Source organism: Giraffa tippelskirchi, chromosome 7 (assembly GCF_054371585.1).
Source record: "Giraffa tippelskirchi isolate mGirTip1 chromosome 7, T2T-mGirTip1v1.2.pri, whole genome shotgun sequence".
In the NCBI taxonomy this organism is placed as follows: domain Eukaryota; kingdom Metazoa; phylum Chordata; class Mammalia; order Artiodactyla; family Giraffidae; genus Giraffa; species Giraffa tippelskirchi.
Window position 1 is genome coordinate 22,810,382 of NC_137281.1, and position 21,967 is coordinate 22,832,348.

General features: G+C 47.1%; 2 protein-coding genes across 6 annotated transcripts in view; one reads left to right on the forward strand and one right to left on the reverse strand.

Annotated features, from left to right (window-relative positions):
• Positions 1 to 709: 709 nt before the first annotated feature.
• Positions 710 to 15,956, forward strand: DHODH (dihydroorotate dehydrogenase (quinone)). Of its 5 annotated transcripts, none has more exons than XM_081512645.1 (11): positions 710 to 745; positions 1,657 to 1,735; positions 2,870 to 3,082; positions 5,012 to 5,211; positions 7,665 to 7,747; positions 10,183 to 10,370; positions 10,975 to 11,088; positions 12,423 to 12,576; positions 12,751 to 12,910; positions 13,402 to 13,452; positions 14,545 to 15,956. In XM_081512645.1, the coding sequence occupies exons 3-11, from the start codon at positions 2,888 to 2,890 to the stop codon at positions 14,654 to 14,656; spliced, it is 1,257 nt and encodes a 418-aa protein (XP_081368771.1). In that variant the 5' UTR covers positions 710 to 745; positions 1,657 to 1,735; positions 2,870 to 2,887; the 3' UTR covers positions 14,657 to 15,956. The 5 variants fall into 5 exon arrangements, with proteins under 5 accessions (XP_081368771.1, XP_081368772.1, XP_081368769.1 ...); XM_081512646.1 differs by lacking the exon at positions 14,545 to 15,956 and adding an exon at positions 13,763 to 13,908; XM_081512643.1 differs by lacking the exon at positions 1,657 to 1,735.
• The window catches only part of TXNL4B (thioredoxin like 4B), a 51,168-nt gene continuing 31,313 nt past the window's right edge, over positions 2,113 to 21,967 (reverse strand). The window contains exons 7-14 of the transcript XR_014060230.1: positions 18,888 to 19,028; positions 9,254 to 9,364; positions 7,492 to 8,464; positions 6,409 to 6,567; positions 5,690 to 5,828; positions 4,685 to 5,285; positions 3,259 to 3,381; positions 2,113 to 3,101 (exon numbers count right to left, since the gene is read on the reverse strand). The gene's annotated coding sequence lies outside the window, so the exon portion shown is untranslated. The remainder of the gene's footprint in view (positions 3,102 to 3,258; positions 3,382 to 4,684; positions 5,286 to 5,689; positions 5,829 to 6,408; positions 6,568 to 7,491; positions 8,465 to 9,253; positions 9,365 to 18,887; positions 19,029 to 21,967) is intronic.

Sequence of the window (21,967 nt, forward strand, 5' to 3'; positions counted from 1 at the left end):
TCACCACTTTTCTTTAATTAACTTAATGAAAACCTTTGTTCATAGAGCATGTTATTTGATCTTCACCTGTAGCACATCCTTCATTTATACACGAGCTAGTTCTCTTTCTTGGCATCAAAATGAGATCATAAGTACAAATAAACGTGGGCACAGAAATTGCCCACAAAGTCTTACTGTCCCGACATCCTTATAAACATACATACATGCATACACACGTACGTTTTAGGCATTTTTATAGTGAAACCTGATGTGCATGGAATCTTCTTTGGAAGTCAACTCAGGTGTCTTACGCAGTGCTGTAATTCATCTCAACCCTTTTAGTGCCCTATATACATTCTCAACCCACGCTTTATCTAAAGCACACACAGTCTTATCAATAAAATGTTTTAACTTGAACGATCAAAAAGTTGGTGAGAGTGTGGCTTAGAATCTAAGACTCAACATACAGGAAGTCGTCTCTACGGATTCAGGATGCCGGAAAGCCGTGCGAGGTGTCCCAGCCAGAGCGCGAGGCCCCGCAGCAAAGACTGCAGGAGGCAGGCGGGCGGAAGAGGCGTGGACACCACGAATGCGCCCGCGCATGAACGTCCAATCAGACTCTCCGAGCGGAGCGGAGCCTTCCCCTCCTTGGGCGGGGGAGGTGCCCGGAGGGGCGGGGATTAGAGGACGTTTCCATCTCCTCCAATGGAAACGAGTCAGAGGCGGGCCCAGTGGTGGCAGGAACATGGCGTGGAGGCAGCTCAAAGTGAGTACAGCTGGTGCTGCTAATGTGGCAGCGTGGAAAAGCACGGGCGGGAAGCCGGGCGGGGGGAGGATGAAGGGCTAGCTTGGGCGAGATGTGGACGGGAGGCGGATCCGAGAGCGTGGGCCTCTTAGGGTAGTGTGTATAGCTTTGCAGACGCCTGCTGATGGTCATGCGCGTGCATTTATACACGTACTTGGTCATTGTGTAAATGGCACATGTAAACAGTGTAGATGCTGATCTATGTAAGAGCACGTGGGCTTTCACTGAACTAAGCACAGGGACGCTTAGTGAACACAGGACCCCCTAGCATTGTGTGCAGGATCCAACCTGGAATGAAATTGCAGTAAAACATAGTGTCAGCCTTTTTAGATAAACTTTTACGGCAGGGTTTTTGTAACAGCACTCAGATATCGGTGGATCCACTCAAGGGGCGTTCCTACAATCTCCTGGAGGAGGCTAGAAGTGTAGACAATGAATACTAGATCTATGTTAACAGCTAGGAGTGACCCTTAAAGGCAAAGCTGATCAGGTCACCTCCTTGTTTAGGGAACCAAACTCAAAACTTTATTCTGGCCAAGACCCCTGCCTGCCTCCCCAACTTATTTTTAAGCCATACTTTTCCTCACTCCTTGATTCCAGACAAACCTTTCCCCTCCCCGCATTACTTGGGTGCATCTCATTCTCCTTTGCTGCCTAGAGTATAGAGGGCCTTTACCATTGGCCCCTCCCCAGCCCCCACCCTGGCGCCTAGCTAACTTCTATTTATTCTTTGAATATCAGCTTTAAGACACTTCCTCAAGGAAGCCTTTCTCTACCTCTGAGATTAGGTTAGGCTCTTCCATCACTTTTTTCTTCATAGCACTGTCACAGTTGTACATTTGTATGATCACTGATTTCTCTCTCCTTCTGAGGTTGTACTTCTCATGAAGGCAAGGACTTGAGCCTGGAATCCATCGTTGAGTGCACAGTCACTGTGGGGTGAATGAATGAGTGAGTGACTCAGCACCTGGCAGTGATAAGTAAAGTATGATGAGCAATGTTTGAGCTTGGTGCAAGAAGACCTGCTGTTGGATATAAGAACAGAGTTGTGGTTGCCAAGGGGTAGGAGAGGTGGAAGAGGGAAGGATTGGGAATTAGGGCTTAACAGATGCAAGCTATTATATATAGGATGGGTAAACAACAAGGTCCTACTGTATAGCACAGGGAGCTATACTCAATATCCAGTGATAAACCATAATGGAAAAATATGAAAAAGTATATATATGTATAACTGAATCACTTGGCTATACAGCAAAAGTTAACACATTATAGATCAACTATACTTCAATAAAAAAAAAGACCTTAGAAAAAAATTTTTTGCAACCCTCTTTTGCATCCTGAAGTGGAATTTATGTATAATGCAATCTTTCTATAGGTAATTTAAAAGGTCAACATAATGTCCTAATTGGAATATAAAGGAGAAATGAATTTATAATAATATGTATTTTGACCCATAAATATTAGGGCATGAGTCATCTAGGTAGTGAGTCAGGTGTGTAAGCCTCTACTTAGAAATTCTAGTACCACAGGAATGTCTTCTGAGATGGTGAGTGATTCTTATTAATGTTCTGTGCTAAACAGTATGGTCAGCCCTCAATCAACAAGGTAATTGCATTCCTGGAAAGTCAATGCAGATGAAAACCACATAGGATTGTGTTTATGTGGGGAAGTAGAGTCTCTGGTTCTAGGCTCAGGTAGTATGAACAGATATTTGTACCTAGTGACTGTCAGTAGGATTTTCAAAAGTCGTAGAGGCATTTCTGACTTTACTGATGCCCACTTACTAAATCTATTAGCAGTCTCCTCCAGATTTCCACTGCATGCCCCAGGGTTACTGCCCCTCTTGAAACCCCTGGCCTGAAGTCCTTTGGGGCAGAAAAGTGTCTGCAGAAGTATAGATACAGCCTCTGCCTGTAGAGGCCAATATGTGAGCAGGAACAAAGGAGACCAGCATTAGCAGAAGGCTAGGAACGTGACTGAATGTAAAGGTCATTATGTTTCCTGTGAGTGTGTAAAGTGTGTGAAGGGTTTAGAGATGGTGCCTCAGCCTGGCCTTGAGGGGATCCCACTGGCTCTTTTTTCTAGAAGCGGGCCCAGGATGCCATGGTGATCCTGGGGGGTGGAGGACTTCTCTTCGCCTCCTACTTGACGGCCATGGGGGATGAGCATTTCTACGCTGAACTCTTGATGCCGGCTCTGCAGCGGATGCTGGATCCTGAGGCAGCCCACTGGCTGGCTATTCGCTTCACCTCCCTGGGGCTCCTTCCTCGCACCGCGTTTCAAGACTCTGACATGCTGGTAGGTGCTCCTATAACACCTTGTGTGATAGAGACAAAGGTCAAGGTCAAAGTCTCCTAATTTATTCAGCTGGGGCTGATCCTTTTGAAAACCAGAATCTCAAATTAGCCCCCAAACTGTCATCCCCATCTATATAGATCAGGAACACTGAGGTGCAGAGGAGTTAAGTGACTTACCCAAAGGCACCCAGCCAGGAGGTGGCTGAGCCGGGATCCATACCCATGGGGTCTGGCTCAGCATCCTTCCCCTTAGCCACCATCCCTGCCTCACCGAGGTCGCAGGTAGCTCAGAGTTCACCTCTGCTGAAAAGGGAAGCATGCCAGCATCACTAACATCTAATGTGATGTAGGGATGTCTAGCCAAGCCCTTTGAGGAAAGCATACAGCTCCTGTCCCAGCCCCATTCCTTCCTGCATTTAATCATGGGCACCACCGTGTCCCCTTACTCTTCTGTGTGCTGGGGTTTCTGCAGTAAAGTGGAAGAATCTATGTCCCAGAATCTACTTCCTCATGTAAGCCCTGACAGTTTCCGCTGAAGAGACTCATACCAAATGGGGGATATTAGAATGATGTGAATGTGAAGAAAACACCAAGAAGCCCTCAGACCTCTTTGGAGAAGGTCACTATTACCGATCAAAGTGGCCTTCCCTACACTATCCCTTTTCGTCTTAGAATCTCCTTTACTTCCCATCCTGCAGCTTTGAGAAGACGTGTGTGTCATGTTTTTTCAGAAAAGTGAAAATTTTCTTTGGATTCCTTTTGGTTAGAGAAAACAGGTTACTAATGTAGCTCTTTCATAGCAAAGCCAAGTGGCATAAGGAGAGCTTTGGAAAAGCGGGGCAGACCTGTACACAGTGCTCTGGATTGATGCCAGCCCCATTTGACCATCATCTCTGGGCTTTGAGGACTGAGGGCTGCCTGGGGGTCCTATCGTGCAGCTGGGGTCAAGAGCCCCTCCTGGAGCGCGGCCCCCAGTGCTGCCCCCTGCCTCCTAGTCCCTGAGGAACCACGTGCACACACTCACCTCCATCTGTTCTCCCCCCTCTTTGGAGCAGCCTTTCTTCTTTCTGCTTCTGGGACCAGATGGTGTCAGCCTGGGACCCTTGCTAGTCCCGGCAAAGGCTTTCCTGCAGTATCAGCTGACAGAGACAACTCCACTGGCAACTGCTGGCTTTATGATAGCCTGATGCCTTTCCCATCTTTTAATGTATCTGTCTTGCTACTAGATTTGTTGGCTCCCATCAGGGTGAGAATCCTGAATCACTCAGGAGTCAGACTAGACCTGACAGTAACTAGGCCCCAATCATTCTCATTGTAGTGAACAATCAGGAATCCAGCCCACGTCTGCCAGGGAAGAACCTGGTCCTCCCAGCCTGGTTCTGGGGCCCAGCAATCAGAGCTGCCCAGCCGAGGACAGGAGTCGTGGGGGCTCTGCTGGGCCTTCGTGTCGCCTGGCTGAGGAGGAGGGACACGGGGGAGGCTGACTTACTAAGATGATGAAAGGATCTTGCTGCCTGTTTCAGAATAGCACCCACTAGGGGCTGAAACCAACGAGCCCCTCTCTCCCACCAAGGATAGTGGATAAGAAGGTACAATCCTTAACTGTGATTGGAAAAGGCAGCGCCCGTCTCCTGTTCAACCCATGGTGGGGACGCTGTTTGTCTCCTTGGCGATGACAAAGCCCGACGGTTCTCGAACTCTGGCTGGCATCAGAATCAGCTGGAGAGCACTGATAAAGATCGATTCCCTCGGAGTTCCATTCTGTGCCCCACGCCCCCAACAAAGACTCTGATTCCATAGTCCAGGGATGGGCCCTGGGACCTGAGGTTTAACAGGCAGGTGATTCTGATGTAGGCATGCCGGGGACCATGCTTTGAGGAACACCAGCATGGCTTTCTCTGCCTGTGACTTTCTTTCTTTCTCTCCCTAGGAAGTGAGAGTCCTTGGCCATAAATTCCGAAATCCAGTGGGAATCGCCGCAGGATTTGACAAGCATGGGGAAGCGGTGGATGGCCTTTACAAGATGGGCTTTGGTTTTGTTGAGATAGGCAGCGTAACCCCAGAACCTCAGGAAGGAAACCCTAGGCCCAGGGTCTTCCGCCTCCCGGAAGACCAAGCTATCATTAACAGGTAGGTGAGCAGCCGTATGACGTGGACATTTTTCTGTCATTTGGAATGTTCTGGAATCATGTTGAGCATCTATTCTGTGTGGGCATAAAAGCAAGTTTTATGATTTCAGTTTAATGTATATACATGCTGGGGCTTGGAGGACTACAAAACAGCTACAGTCACAAGGTCAAAAGCAGGAGAGTGTGGGTGTGGATGTTGGCTCATTTGACTTTAGAGTGTGTGCTTTTTCCACGTTGTTACTTCCAGTGCCCTTGCCCAGCTCTGTCCAGTAGAAATATTATGGATTCCTATATGTAATTTAAAGTATTCTAGTAGCCACAATAAAAATGTAAAAAGAAACAGGTGAAATTAAAATTAACTTTAATAATATATTCTACTACTTTGTTATTTGTAATAGTTATGTATTATACTACTTAATTGTAAATGCTTAATATATACTTTTAATATATAAGCAATATAAACATGACTGGCTATTTACCTTCTTTTACTTGTACCAAATCTTTGAAATCCAGCATGTTATCCTTATAGCGTTCTTGTTTTGACTGGCCAGGCTTCACTCTCAGTGGCCACATGTGGTTAGTGGTTCTTCCGAACAGCACAGCCCCCGCCTTTAGTAACTGGGAAAGGTAATAATCAATATAGACAGCTGCTTTTAGGAAGAGAGATCCTTCTAGACTGTGTAAAGCCCTTCTCTTTGTGACCCCTGGGCAGTTTTCACTACAGCAAACCCAGAAAGTGGAGAAGTTCCTCCTTTCTGGTAACAGTATTTTGAGAGCCTCCTTGGCAGGGGTGGGGAGGTTTGGGAAGCACCTTTGGGATCATTAAGGGCCTTCTGAGAGGCTGACATATGGAAGGTTTATTTCGCTGCACCTCCTGCTTTATTGTGCTTGTTTCAGGGAAAATTTCCAGCATTAGATGTTAAGTTATTGATCTTTCCCCTGTAAAGTGGGATTGATAGCTTCAGAATGGTCAGGTAAAAAATGTTTATGATTCACCTGCCACAAATAACTGTGGGTACCAGGATGACAGGGCCTGGTAGGATCCAGTGCGTGAGAAGTGGCACGAGGGAGTCGGGCCTGAGCTCCGAGCCCTTGTGTTCCCGGCTCCAGGTGTGTCTGGCCCAGGGTGGGTGCTGAATGAACAGAGGCAATGAGCACATGTATCTGTTAGGTGTTTCTGGCTGCAGAACTTACTTACTGTTTAAGTAGTAATGGGTGTTTGTTATTATTTTTTCCTCATAACGGGTATAGTAGGCAGTTCTAGGGTTGGTTGAGCAGTGGGGTGGTGTCAGGACTCTGGTCCAACTTCTGTGGGCCTTCGCTTCTTGCAGCCTGAGCTGCAAGCATATGTCCTCACCTGAGGACATCAGAGAGCAGAAGGGAAAAGGAAGCATGGATATGGGGGGAGGCGGGTATTCTCCCTGGTAGGCAGCACTCTGTCTCAGTGACCAAGCCCCATCACATGTCACTGGCATTTTCACCCTGGGTCAGGGGAGCTGGGTTCCACTGGTAAGGAGGAGGAAGGGAGGGGGTGGCCATTAGAGCAGCACCCCTCGGTGGGCTGGGGACGTAGAGAGGAGAGAGACGAGGCCCAGCCTTTGTGGAGTGTCTAGTGGCAGGTGATAGAGAAGAGGTTGTCTCTTGTCCTCGAGATGACTGTAACCCAGTAGGGGAATGGCAGCCTTTATGTACATCCCAAGCCAGGAGGAAGACGGGTATAGAGCACTCCATGAATGCCAGGAGGGGAGGGAGCATTTGACTTGGGCCAGGAAGAGGGCGGCTGGATGAGAGAACGGATGGGGAGATGGAGTGGCAGGATGGGTTCCAGGAGACGAATTTGTGGGGCGAGGCAGGAGGCGGGAAGATGGGTTATCACAGTGATGAGGTCCCACTGCGTGGGAGCAGTGGATGGGGAGGAGGAGGGGCTGGATCCAGACAGGTCTGGGGGCAGCTACCTTGTTGAGTCTGGGCTGTATACAGTGCTAGTTGGTTGAGTGACTTGTTGGCAAATTGTAATTTTTCCTCTGTGTTTGATGGTGTTCTGGCAAGTTCTCTAGGACTTCCTGGGATGTTTAGACTGTAGAAGTTTAAGAACTGACTCTGATTTTTCCTTTCATTTTTATGTCACAAATATATGGTGACATGGGCTTCCCAGATTGCGCTAGTGGTAAAGAACCTTCCTGCCAATGTAGGAGACATAAGAGACAAGACATGGGCTTGATCCCTGGGTTGGGGAAGATCCCCTGGAGGAAGGCATGGGAACCCACTCCAGTATTCTTGCCTGGAGAATCCCAGGGACTGAGGAGCCTGGCAGGCTGTAGTCCAGAGTCGCAAAGAGTTGAACATGACTGAAGTGACTTAGCATGCAGGCATGTGGTGAAGGAGCCATCTCCATCTCTCTCGTCTTTGCTTTCTGCCTGAGGGTCCTAACTTTGTCCCTCTTCTGTGCTCCAGATACGGATTTAACAGTCATGGACTCTCAGTGGTGGAACACAGGTTACGGGCCAGACAGCAGACGCAGGCCAGGCTCACAGAAGGTAAAGGGCACTGCATTAGAGGGCGGTTCCTCAGCTGTTGGAAGGAAACTTGTGGGAGAAAGTCAGGAATGTTCCCAGTGAAGTGAACATGATTGAGCAATAGGAAAAAAAAAGTGTGGAACTCAGGGCTCCTCTGCTAGAGGAATTTTCCTGGCTCCACTACAGCATCTAAGCTTTTAATTGAACTTTGCAATTGAGCAAAGATAACACTTAGTTCCTGCTTCATTATGTAACCTGTATCACAAGTGGGCGGCTTGGAAATAAGTAGTGCAGGGGGCCGCTCTGTGATCACACGAGCAGGGCCTGGGTGCCTTCTTCGTACATCCTGCTCTGTTGTCCTGTTCTCCATTATAGAAGTGATGCATGCTGATGATAGACCTGTTAGTAAATGCAGGGAAACATGAAGAAGAACACTAACATTACTCACCCTCTTCCCCACTCAGGGATAACTAACTATTTCCAGCACTGGGAAAGGATCCTCCGTGACTTGTCTGGAAACAGCATACATTTTTGTAGGCCGCCTTCAGAGGTGCTGATGCTCGTTCCCAGGGCTCTCTGCCCTGCGGTGCCCTGGGGTGCATGTGGTGGTCCTGGCACAGAAGTGTCTTCACCGTATCTTCCCAGGCATCCTCTGGGGTTGGGTGAGGTTACGGCTGTCTTCCTCTCTGAGCAGGCCCCTCTGGAACGCGTTCCAGAAGTTTAGCCTCGTTAAATGTCCTGGTGGTGAGATGAAAAAAACCTGTGTATATTGGCTTCATTTCTAGAAGCAAGATCGAAAGTTAGCAACCTCTGATTTGGGGAGTAGGAAGTGGCCTTGCTTGGAACTCCCTGGCTTTGGTAGAACCAGACCCTGCTATACTGTAGACCATGCCACTTGGGGGACTTGCAGGTCACAACAGCACTGTCATGGTGTGTGATACTCTCCTGCCTGGCCTCCCTTCCCTTCTTTTAATTGTCCACAGTGCCCTTTACACCACTTTTCTCCTCTGTACTCCCTTGCCTGACCCCTCAGCCCTCACTCTGGTGCTAACATTTGTTGGAGTGAAGCAAAATCCCACAGCAGAGCTCTGCATGTTGTGTTTAGCAGCAGTTGGAAGCCTTGAAGACAGCTTAGTTGCTTGCACCATGCCAATAACCTTGAATTTGTTAAAAGCTGTGGTGCCCTTTGGGGATAGAGTAATTCAGCAATTTTTGTCTAACCCTCAAATGTTGTCATCTGGGGCAAATGACTACTGATGAAAGACCCACTGGCTACATGAAAATGATATTCTCTTTTAAACCAGTTTGCCTGGTGGAAAAAAATTACAGCTTCCAAACCATCTTAGCTTGATTTGGGAAGCTTGGAGACCCTGTTATATAACTTGTCTAATTGGGTTCCCTCTCCTCCCCTCCACCTATGAGATTAGCTACACGAATCTCATTTACATTCAAGCTGATGATAAAACAGGGACTGCATTTACTGTGTGCGATAGCAGGACCAGGTGTTGTTCTTTGACCCTCCCTGACCTGACACGTTTTGTGAACTAGCTGGATGTCTCAGGTCTTCTGTCAGCCAACTGGCGGGAAAAACAGCTGGCACCATGGATATACTTTATCCTTTGCAGATAAAGTGGTATCCTAGGAGAAATCAAGCACAGACAAGCCTTTGCTTTCACACATAGAAAAATACCTTTCGGAAACACACTGAAAGTTGAAAATACAAGTCAGGTGATAATTCCCTGTATTTTATTAGAGTAAGGTAACCGTATTACTTACTGTGCATGCTGAGACAACACTTTTGAGAGTGGAAGGGACACAGGCACGAATAATTATGCCCAGGCCACAGGAGTGTTCAGGGCTGGCCTGGGAGCTCTGGGATGTGCGGTCACCTTAGTTATAAGGGGAGTCCCTTCTCAGGATGGGAATGATAAAACTGTTATGCCTCTTCATTTTAGGCATGAGAACTGAAAATATTTTCCAGTCTATTTTCTATGTATCCTTTAATTTTGCATTTTCTTCACAACCACACACCCAGTCCCTTGACCCAAGTGCAACAAGCAGCCCCTGAGAGTCAACAGCTGTCCTCTGGCATGCTGTTGACTTGTCTCTTCCCAGCTGTACTGCATTTACGAGCCCTACCTTTTTCATCACTAGTATTTGCACTCCTAATGTCTCCAGGCCCCATTAAATTAAAAAAAAAAGGGCACAAAGCGACAAAGCAGGAAAACATCCTAGTAGCTGCCCAGACACAGCTGTGCAGACGAAGGTAGAGGGTGGGTTTTGGTCGGCAGGCAGGGCACCATGCATAGCTCAGGGTTTGTCAGCTGGTATGGGCAAGGTCACACGTGGAGCTGGAAGGCCTTAGACTGTTCATGGGCTGTTGGTCAAGGACGGCTTCAAAATATTGTGTGGGAAATGCTGAGTGGGGACAAAATCCTGACCGGTGATATTTACAGATGGGCTGCCGCTGGGAATAAACCTGGGGAAGAATAAGACCTCGGTGGACGCTGCCTCCGACTATGCAGAGGGGGTTCGAGTCCTGGGTCCCTTGGCTGACTACCTGGTAGTGAATGTGTCCAGTCCCAACACGGCTGGGCTGCGGAGCCTTCAGGGAAAGGCCGAACTGCGCCGTCTGCTGACCAAGGTGGGCAATTACATGTCCAGGCCCCGCTCCACTAGTTTGACCTACTGTTCATCCTCTAGGGCCAATCTTCACCATCGCTATCTACTATCGAGGAATTGTCCTTAAGACCTGGACCAGATAGGACCCCTCACTTCCCCCTTATCCCCTATATAACACTGATTGTGCTCAGTATTAATCAACTGCTCAGTTATCTATCCCTGCTGTTAATCCACAGTGTCTATGAGAGCAGGGACATCTCTCTCATTTACCACTCTGTTCCTAGCATCTAGCACATTAAATGAATGAATGATAGAATGACTTTTCATCAAACAGTACTTGAATTTGCTGTCTCTTTTAGGGACAAAAGTCTCAATAAACCTTAATGTATTAGCCAATGCCAGTGATATTAGGGACTCACTCTCAGGGATTCCTTGGTTCAAAAGAATGGAATCAGATCTAGATGGGATTGTTTGCATAACTGAGAGTGGTGTTTCCGGAGAAGGAGAAACTGCTGGTGCCTTAGTGTGACAGCTGGTGTGAAGACACACCGTCTGCAGCTGCAGGTCAGGGTCACATTGGAGGCTGCAGTCTCAGGGTCCCCATCTCTGGCCCCATGTTGCTGTAGGTGCTGCAGGAGAGGGATGCCCTGAAGGTGGCCCACAAGCCAGCTGTCCTGGTGAAGATTGCTCCCGACCTCACAGCCGAGGACAAGGAGGATATTGCCAGTGTGGTGAGAGAGGTGAGGGTCAGGGCCTGGGGACACCCTTCACTGCCTGTAGAGGCCACCTGACCAGCTGGGTTAGCCTGGATGGCAGTTTCTGTTATATTACGGGCTGGTATGGTCTGTCACGATTGAGTGTATCACATATAGTCATTATTGTTTAGTCACTGAGTCATGTCTGACTTTTTGCGACCCCAGGGACTGTAGCCTGCCAGGCTCTTCTGCTCCTATGTAGGCATACCTCAGAGATATAGGAAGTTCAGTTCTGCCACTGCAATAAAGCAAGTCATGGGAACTTCTTGGTTTCCCAGGGCACACAGACTATGCCAGTATAGCCTGCTCAGTGTGCAATAGCATTACATCTAAAAAAAACAATGTACATACCTTTTATTTTTTAAAAAGTGATCCTTGCAGATATCTCTGGTGATAGCTCTATTCTGGGAACTGCCCCTCCCCTTAAAAAAAATATTTACTTGTTTATTTACTTATTTATTTTGGCTGCGCTGGGTCTTAGACACCTTGAGTCTGGCGCCTTAGACCACTAGGCCATCCTGACATGCTTGGGCTGGGTCTTAGTTGCAGCATGTGAACTCAGTTGCAGCATGCAGGATCTGACCAGGAATTGAACCCAGGCCTCCTGGATTGGGAGCACGGAGTCTTACCCACTAGACCACCAGGGAAGTCCAAAACAATGTATGTCATTGAATTAAAAAATATTTTATTGCTGAAAATATGCTAACCATCATCTGATACTGCAGGGTTGCCACAGACCTTCAACTTGTAAAAAACTCAGTATCTGTGAAGCACAATAAAGTGAAGTGCCATAAAGCAAGATATGCCGGTAATAAAGTAAATGTTTGAATCAGTGTTTGAACGGGTCCTTTTCTCCTGCTTCTTCCCTCTTCTTCCTCCAGCAAGGGCTTTAAAGGCTGTGCATCCTCCAGCCTTGGTCAGACTGCAGTGCTCTGTCTCCAGTCTAACACCGGGTCTCCGTGTCACCGGAGACCAGTGCAAACCCAGACTGAGCCCCGCAGTCCTGCTTCAAGTCCTAGTTCCACCTCTTACTACCTGCAGGCCTTGGCACAGGACACTCTAGACTGAGTTGTTCTAAGGACTAAACCCCATCCTGGTGGAACCGTACTGGCAGTTGGTACGTGATGGCTGTTACTGTCATGTTGAGGCCCATTCTGACACTTGCCCGGGAAGTGTAATGAGCGAGGCCTGGTCTGGCTCTGGCTTCTGGGGGCTTAGGTGTGGGTGCCCGGCCCGCCGCTGTCTCAGACCTCCTGGAAAGCTTCTCCAAGTCCATCATGCCCTGACCGGGGGGGCTCTTTCTCTGTCTTCCCCTGCAGCTGGGCATCGATGGACTGATCGTCACAAACACCACAGACAGTCGCCCTGCCAGCCTCCAGGGTGCCCTGCGCTCTGAACCAGGAGGGTTGAGTGGGAAGCCCCTCAGGGATTTATCAACACAAACCATCCGGGAGATGTATGCACTCACCCAAGGCAAGGACTCCATGTCTGTCGTCAGAGCTCTGTGTGTGCGGGCTCCGGGCTGTGATGGGACTGGGGTTCCTGAACCACCGCCCTCAGCAGGGAGCTGGGGCTGGAGCCAGACTGAGCTCCTGTTCTCACGTCTTGCCCTCCTTTCCTCACCATGTCCCGTGTGCTTCTCTGCAGGCAGAGTTCCCATCGTCGGGGTTGGCGGTGTCAGCAGCGGGCAGGATGCGCTGGAGAAGATCCGAGCTGGAGCCTCCCTGGTGCAGCTGTATACGGCCCTCACCTACCGGGGCCCACCCGTGGTCGGTGGGGTCAAGCGGGAGCTGGAGGCCCTTTTGAAGTGAGTGGGGCCACGTGTGGCTTGAACGAGGCGAGGTTCATGTGGTATCAACCAACTCAGAATGACTCAATCAAGGGGATTTCACCTGTCTCTATTTTTCATTCAAAAAGCATCTGAGGGGTACATCCCAAATGCAGGGGGAAATTTCCCTGTTGCTCTTTTGACAAAGCTCGTACAGTGCCAAAGAATTAAAGATTAACTTCCACGGCAGTGGTGTTTATAGGACTAAGGCATTCTGGCCACATTCCTGTTAATTTGGTAACACTGGCTTGAGGTCAGGGAGCTGTCAGTACTTAAAATGGATTCCCTTCCTGGTTTGAAGACCTGGGGAGATTCCTGGGTGAAGACAGTTCAGAGGGGATGAGGCATATGTTTGGGATAGCGAAGCAGGCGCAGTCACCGACCAGATGGAGCCTGGTTGAATGCGGGCTTCCAGTAAGAGCTGGGCCTTTCCTTTATCATTTGCCGAAATGGTTTTGTTCTTTTTCCAGGGAGCAGGGTTTTGCCACAGTCACAGACGCCATTGGGGCAGATCATCGGAGGTGAGGACTGGTTGAGGGGACTGTCCCACTAAATCAAGCGAGCCTTCCGGGCTGATGGAGAGAGGAGACCACATTCCCAGACCACAAGGGCCCCTCCTCCCTGGACTGTAAAAGCCAAGCCTGACGGTCAGCAGAAGCCACGCGAGGCTTTCCTTAATCACTTGTCAGACAAGAACTGCGTCCTTGATTCTTTCTAGATTCACAGTCCAGGATCCTTAAATATTACAGGGACAGTAGACATTTGGAGGGAAAATCATGGTAAAATAAAGTCATTGAAAAACTGGACTTACGTTGCAACCCTCTTGCCTAGAAGCCGCAGGTCATTCCAGGCCTCTGCCCTCCAGGATCTGCCGTCGGCTTCCCAGGAGCTGGATTCTCTTTCATCCTATCTTTATTTAAAGTTTTAACTGTATTTTGAAAATGTTTCAAATGTCGATAAAAGTTGCAAGAATAGGGCTTATGGATGGCCGTCTTCTCCGTGTCTGCACGTGCTCTGCCCTCCATGTGTCTGGGTCCTGACCTCTTCGTTGAGGGACACTGGTCATGCTGGTCATTTTAACTGCATTACTTGTGTAAAGGCCCTGTCTCCAAGCCAGGTCACATTCTGAGATACCACAGGTCTGGATTTCATCCTGGCGATCTTGGGAGACCCAGTTCAGAAGATGGGCTGGTTGTTCCCCTGCTATACAATCTGTGGCCTGGTACTGCTGGGCAGGCAGTGTCTTCAACACTAGACAAGAGGCCCAAGAGGTCTCGTCATTACCTAAAGAAACAAAAATGCTAACCTTTTCAAAACCAAAAAGCAGATGGTGATGGGAGGTTGAAAGCCTCCGCTGGGAAGTGCTACTGATGTCAGCACGCCTGCACAGCCAGCAGTGCAGATTTATTCACGTCACCTCAGTGCAGGTTTTATTTTAAATTTATTTCTCAGTAGCTCTGTGGAGAGGCCTGTAGCTGCCGTAGAGATAACATGTCCTTGTCTCATCGTTTAATCTCAGCCTCAACCTCTGCCCACTCCTTCTGCCAAGAAACCAACAGCCAGTCTCATGCTGCCTTTGATACAAAGATCTTTTTCCTGTTTTTTTTAAAAAGAATCTTAGAGACTTCCCTGGTGGTACAGAGGATAGGAATCCACATACCAATGCAGGCGGACATGAGTTCAATGCCCAGTCCTGGAAGGGCCCACCTGCTGCAGAGCAACTAAAACCCACACAACTACTGAAGCCTAAGCACCACAACAGAGGAGCAACCCCCCCACCCCAGCTAGAGAAAGCCCGAGTGCAGCAACAAAGACCCAGTGCAACCAAAAGTATTTAAAAAATAACAATAAACACAGTTAAAAAACTTGGTGTGACGAGAATACCTGTTAATAAATTAAACAGTATAGTCCCCAAATAAGTGTTGTCCACTCCTTCCCTCCTCAAACAGTTCCACATCTCAGAGATAATCACAATGAACTTTTATATCTATCTAGATTTTTCCAGACATTTTTCTTTGTATTTGCAAACGCATACCCATTGCTGTTAAATGTTAGTCGCTCAGTTGTGTCTGACTCTTCACGACCCCATGGACTGTAGCCTGCCAGGCTCCTCTGTCCATGGGATTTTCCAGGCAAGAATACTGAAGTGGGTTGCCATTCCCTTCTCCAGGGGATCTTCCTGACCCAGGAATCAAACTCATGTCTCTTGCATCTCCTGCATTGGGAGGTGGATACTTTACCACTTTACCTGGGAAGCCCCATCTAATCACACCAGCCCCCTTATTTATTTTAATTTTAAAATCTTTACTAGATAATTACTTACTGAGAGTCTACTAGGTTCAAAGTTGTATGGATATATGCTTTTTATTTCTGGTGTTAATGTATTTCACCTACATTCACAGACAAAATTTTGGACAGACTAAACACACAATTTTAGACCATTTTGTTAAAACTTTAAAACCTTCAAGGGAAGAGGTCATTTATTTTCCCTTTAAAAGCAGAGTTTTCTCTGGCTGGGGGAGGAAGACGTTGGAGACATTCAAAGGACTCAAAGTGCTGCTTCTTGCATCCCCTGCCAATTTCCCATTAGTTAAATATAACTAGTAAATTAAATCTTATTTTGCAACTTGCTTTCTCCCCCATACAACCAGGCAGTCCTTCAATGTCCATTCCTTCAGTCCACCTTGCTCTTTCTATCAGCCCTTTGGGTTTCTGCAGCACAGATATATCAATATTTGCTTGTGGGTAGACAGGCTGTTTCATTTTTCAGTCACAGCATGGCAGGGTGTCCCTTTTTGTGTATCTTTGGGCTCTTCCAGTAGAATTTCTGTAGAAAAGATGCCCAGAAATGGTTATCGCTCAGGCCAAGGTTAGAATGTTGATAGTTACTGCCAGATTGCCATTAGAGAGCATTGTTCAGTTTATCCTTTCCTACAACTTTGTAAGAGAGGGCCCCTTTCCTTCTAGGCTGCTTCACACTGGGGATTTTCAAGTACTGCTCTGGAATAAACTTGTTCCTTCTCTACTTTCTCATTGAGGATAGCTTTCATTATGTCTCTTCCTTGGTGGAAAGAGAAACAAGGAACTGTGGGTTTAGCAAGCCACTTTGGGCTGCAGCCAAAGTGCTTGCCACATTCATGTCTGTGTGTGTGTGTGTGTGTGTGTGTGTGTGTGTGTGTGTGTGTGTGTGTGTGTGTTGGGCTGCAGCCAAAGTGCTTGCCACATTCGTGTGTGTGTGTGTGTGTGTGTGTGTGTGTGTGTGTTGGGCTGCAGCCAAAGTGCTTGCCACATTCATGTCTGTGTGTGTGTGTGTGTGTGTGTGTGTGTGTGTGTGTGTTGGGCTGCAGCCAAAGTGCTTGCCACATTCATGTGTGTGTGTGTGTGTGTGTGTGTGTGTGTGTGTGTGTGTGTGTTGGGCTGCAGCCAAAGTGCTTGCCACATTCATGTGTGTGTGTGTGTGTGTGTGTGTGTGTGTGTGTGTGTGTGTGTGTTTCAACAAAGACCCACAGGGAAGGTCAACAGACTGGGTGTAGCTTTCCCTGAGTTCACCCATTCTCACTTGTCTCAGGCAGCCCTGCTGGTCTCTCCTCTGGCTGTGGGGATTCATGTAAGTTTTGTGTGCCTCAGTCTCCCAATGTGTAAAATGGGGAGAAAAAGAAACCCATCTCAGAAGGCTGTTCTGAGGATTGAATACTAAGTGCGGTTATGGCTCAGCACATCCTACTCTCCTTATAAATGTTATTTCTAATTGTCATAAAAGTCCTGCAAATAGGTATTACCAGGCCTGTATTTACAGCTAAAATGAAGGTAAAGGGCCTCACAGGACCTCTGAAAAGTATTATTAGCCCCTTTTCTTCTCCCTCAAAAGTCCATCTTCTTTTACAGATAAGATGTCTATGTGCCATTACTCACCCCCTCTCCGCCCCCCACACCAGGTGGCATGCGGGATCTTAGTTCACCAACCAGGGATTGAACCCGTGTTCCCTGCAGTGGAAGTGTAAAGTCTTAGCAGCTGGACTGCCAGGGAAGTCCTGTCATTACTTTTTATAAAAAAGTGTTCATAGAAACTTGCCCTGGGCACTTGATTGGTCTGAAATAAGGTGGTTAAATGGGGTCTAGTAATCAAAGCTCAGAGCCCCATAGAGGTGAGTAATGTTCTGTAGGAACCACGGTGCCAGCCAGGACTGAGCCTGAAAATCCAACACGTAGCATTTGAAGCAACCATCATTTACTGTCCCACACAGTGTTGGCTCAGGAGTTCAGGAGCAAAGGAGTTGGTGGCTCTGGCTCAGGGTCTCCCATGAGGTTGGCCAGGGCCACAGTCACCCGAGGCTCTGCTGGGGCTGGAGGATTCACTTCTGAAGTGGTTCACGCATGTAGCTCGGGAGCTGTTGCTAGCTGTTGGCATGAAGGGCTACCTGAGTGTCTCCACACCAGGGCATCTGCCTTCTCCCAGAGCGAGTGATCTAGCGCAAGGTGGAAGCTACACCGCCTTTTATGACCTAGTCTTGGCGGTCACAGGGCTTCCCTGGTGAGTCAGCGGTAAAGAATACACCTGCCAACGCAGGAGATGCAGGTTCAATCCCTGGGCCAGGAAGATCCCCTGGAGAAGGAAATGGCAATCCTCTCCAGTATTCGTGCCTGGAGAATTCCTTGGACAGAGGAGCTGGGCGGGCTACAGTCCATGGGGTTGCACAAGAGCCAGACAACTTAGCGACTAAGCAACAACAACCTGGCAGTCAAATACCATTACTTATGCCACGTTCATTCTCTTCATTAGAAGAGTTGCCAGTTTTAATAAAACAAATGAAAACAACAGGATGTCCAGTTAAATTTGAATTCCAGATAAACAATGAATAAGCTTTTGGTATAAACACATCCCATGCAATAATTGGGACTTATAAAAAATGTACTTGTTTGTCTGAAATCCAAGTTTAATTGACTGGAGATTGAACCCACTCACTGCAGACCCTCTGAACTGGTTGGCTCCACAGTGCTGACAGGAACAGCATTCCTGATTACCAAGAGGCAGTCAAGTTCATGTAAAGACTAAAACAGTCAAACCAAATAGAAAATTACCCTCCTCCAATTTTTATTATAAGACATTCAGAGATCAGAAAAGTTGAAAGAAGAGTGTGACAAATATTCATACCCTCTTCACTTAAACTCAGTAATTCTATCTTTTCTGTGCTTTTCTTATCAATTTTTTAACCTATTTATATACTTTGATTTTGATGAACCTTTTTTTTTTTACTGTATGATTCAATTTATATAAAATATCTAGAACAGGCAAACTCAAGATGAACCTTTTTTTTTTTTTTTTTTACTGTATGATTCAATTTATATAAAATGTCTAGAATAAGCAAACCCAAGAGTCAAAAAGTAATTAGAGGTTGCCAGGGGTGGGGGAGAGGGAAGAATGAGGAGTGACTGCTAGTGGGTATGGGGTTTCCCTTTGGGGAGATGAAATATTTTGGAACTAGATGGATGAGATGGGTGTACAATATTGTGAATGTACTTAATGCCACTGAACTGTACATTTTAAATGGTTACTTTTATAATATGCAAATTTTACCTCAATTAAAAAAAAGAAAAGTCAGCACAGTGTTTTGGTTAAGAATGGACTGCCTGGTTTGGAATCCTGACGGCCATATGCCAGCTGTGTGATCTTAGGCAAGTTGCTTAAGCTCTCTGTGCCTCTTGTTTCCTCACCTTAATTTGAGGGTACCAAAAACATTTTTGTTACAGAGTTATTATAAAGTGTAAATGAGTTAATATTTGTAACTTTTTGTAAAGCACCTTTTGGAAATATTTGTAAAACACCTATAGACCCATGTTTCACATACTAAGTACCATGTAAAGGTTTTTACAGTAGATCCCTGAGCCCCACAGCCAGCTCCATGCAGGCTGCTCAGACCTGGGTCTTGCCCTCCAGGCCTGTGGCTCTCAGACTCACAGGATGGTCTCCTAGGGGGGCCCAGTGCCAGGCAGAACAACTCAGCTGGATAGCTGCTCCTCTTTCAGAGATGGATGAACCATTTTGAAGGAAGTGGTAGATGTCAGGACACTTCACTCCTAAGTACTTTGTAGCTTCTATCTGTTAAAAATAAGAATATGTTCCTTTGAAAACATAATTCTGTGATCTCACCTAAGAAAATTAGCCATGATTTTCTAATATCATCTAACATTCAGTCCGTATTCCAGGCTTCCTTATCATCCTAAAAATAACTTCTGGCATCAATCAAGTCTCACCTAGGGGCTTCCCTGGTGGCTCAGTGGTAAAGAATCCACCTGCAATACAGGAGAAGCGAGTTCACCCCCTGGGTTGGAAAGATTCCTGCAGTAGGAAATGGCAACCCACTCCAGTATTCTTGCCTGGAAAATCCCATAGACAGAGGAACTCGGCAGGCTGCAGTCCATGGGGTTGCAAAGAGTTGGACATGGATGAGTGACTAAAAACCAATTCCTACATTATACCTTGTCTCCAACAGATCAAATCTTCTCACCATTCTCTCTCTCTCTTTCTCTCTCTCTCTCTCTCTCTCTATATATATATATATATACATAAAGGCTCATCTATATGCCTCTTTAGCCTTTTAAAATCTAAAGCAGTCACCTTTGAAGAGATGAGTCCAGTTGTCTTATAAACAGTTCTACATTCTGGATTCCCAGAATACAGGCTATATTTCGTTTAGCCTTTGATCTCCACTGGAGCTGAGTGTGAATATGTGACTAAATTCTACTCAGTGAGATGCATGTGAAGGTACTATGTACAACTTCCAGTAAGTCTGCTGCTGCCTGGAACATAATGTCTAGAGCTTTGGCAGCCTTTTTAGACCTGAGAATCAGGGTCAACCCAGAGGCAAAAGCTGGAAAGAGCTTCATACTAGTTCTGTGTGCTTACTTCCCTGCCTCTTTTATTTGAGAAAATAAAACCTTGTGTGGTTAAGTCACTGTTAATTGGGATTTTGCTTTATATTTAGTCAAATTTAATCCAGCTAATACAGAAGGCAGATTGAGATCTATGTAATCTTGTATTTGCTTTGGAGATACATTATCTGCTTTCTACTCGGCTGAGATACATTTCATCCGGTGAGGAGCTCTCCTTCGTCCAGGTGCAGCTCCCTGGGGCCAGCGCGGTGTGGGAACATGCTCAGACTATCATGTTACCTGTGGAATCTTGGTGGTCAGGGAAATTTTTTGTAAGAAACTTGTAGATGTGGGAAATAAAATTAGTGTAGTAGTCACAGGTAAGAGGACTCTGAGGGACAGGGCCGAGAGGTGTGGGTGTGCAGGGCAGGATGGGAACACCCCTGGATTGGCGCAAAACGGGTGTTTGTGAAATACCTGGGCAGCAACACCAGGGCCAGGTTCCAAAGGGCAGGGCCTTATGGGGCGGGGGAGGGGGGATGCAATTAACATACAAACTCCTTGCAATCTTGCCTGATAGGGAGAGGTTTCCTGGGTGTTGAAAACCCCATTTGGCAAGTGTCCCACAGGAAACAGGAACTTACAGCACATGAAGGCCATCTGCCCACACCACTGCCACCACTGGGGTCAACTGGGTTGGGCTCAGGAACAAAGCTATGGGTGGAGGGGCAAAAGGCCTCCTGGGGCAGCACGACCCCCTTCCTGCCCAGGCATGCACAAGCTATAACTGAGGTACTGCCATTTCAGCCCTTGGTCATCTGAGAAGCTGGGTAGCCTGTCAAGCTTTGACCATCTCTTGGAGGTTGAATTTGTTGGGCTTTTGGATTTAGTGACATCTTCCTACCTGAACAGAGTAAAAAGTGTGGCATCCATGTTTTGGATCCTAAAAACTTCACTGTAGTTAGACCAGAATTTCAACTACAGTTGAGACTCTGATACAACCATTAAAAAACAAACACAAGAACCAAACAAATATATGGTTCTATGCACACATACACACATGTATGTATACACGTATGTGTGTGTGAATACAGCTGACCCTTATTCATTCATTCTTTCACTTGCTCATTCCTCTAAGAATCACTTATTGAGATCCTACTTCCTGTCAGTGGTGCTATGTGTTTGGAATGAAGATAACTGAGTTCTCCACCATCTTTCCAAATCTCAGAAGACACAAATTCAGTTGATCCTTGAACAATGTGGGGGTTGGGGCATTGACTTCTGTGCAGTCCAAAATCCGTGTATAACTTTATAGTTCCTGAATTCAACCAACCAGAAATCGTGCAGAACTATCATATGCATTTATTGAAAAATACTTGTGTATAAGTGGACCCATGCAGTTCAAACCCTTGTTCAAGGGTCAACTGTACAAACACAACTGGTCAGAATCCACTGGGTCATACCCAACAACAGAGAATGAGCCCAGGGTTCCCTAGCAGAGAGGAGGGCTGCCTGAGGGCTTAGCAGGTTACAGCTACACTCAGTGCCCTGTGGCCAGGACTAATTTCATACTATTTCCTGCTGCCATAATTAGGCGAATTCCTGATTTCTTGCACTGAGTCAAAAGCAGAGCCCAATTTTACCACCATTCCTTCTAGAGAGATCTGTCATGGGTCTGGGGTGGATCTGGGATCAACTCTTCCCAGAGCCTCGCTGGCACCCAGGGTTGACTGTTCCCAAATGCTTGCCAGGCAGCTTCCCTGGTCTATTTCCTAATGTGTTTTGCTGCCATGGCCCACATGCTCTTTCCCCACTTCCCCACTTCTCTGCAGCATCAGGCTTCTCCAGCTTTGGGTACCAGTGCTTTAGGGTCTCCTCTGCCCTCTCTGCTGGATGTCACTGCCTGGGTCCTGGTTTTAATGATACACTGGGCTTCCCTGGTGGCTCAGTGATAAAGAATCCACCTGCCAGGGCAGGAGAGGATTCAATCCCTGAATTGGGAAGATCCCCTGGAGGAGGAAATGGCAACCCACTCCAATATTCTTGTTTGGGAAATTCCATGGACAGAGGAGCCTGGTGGGCTACAGTCCACGGGGTCACAAAAGAGTTGACAGGACTTAGTGACTAAAAAGAACAATGTGTCGACAGGACTTAGTGACTAAAAAG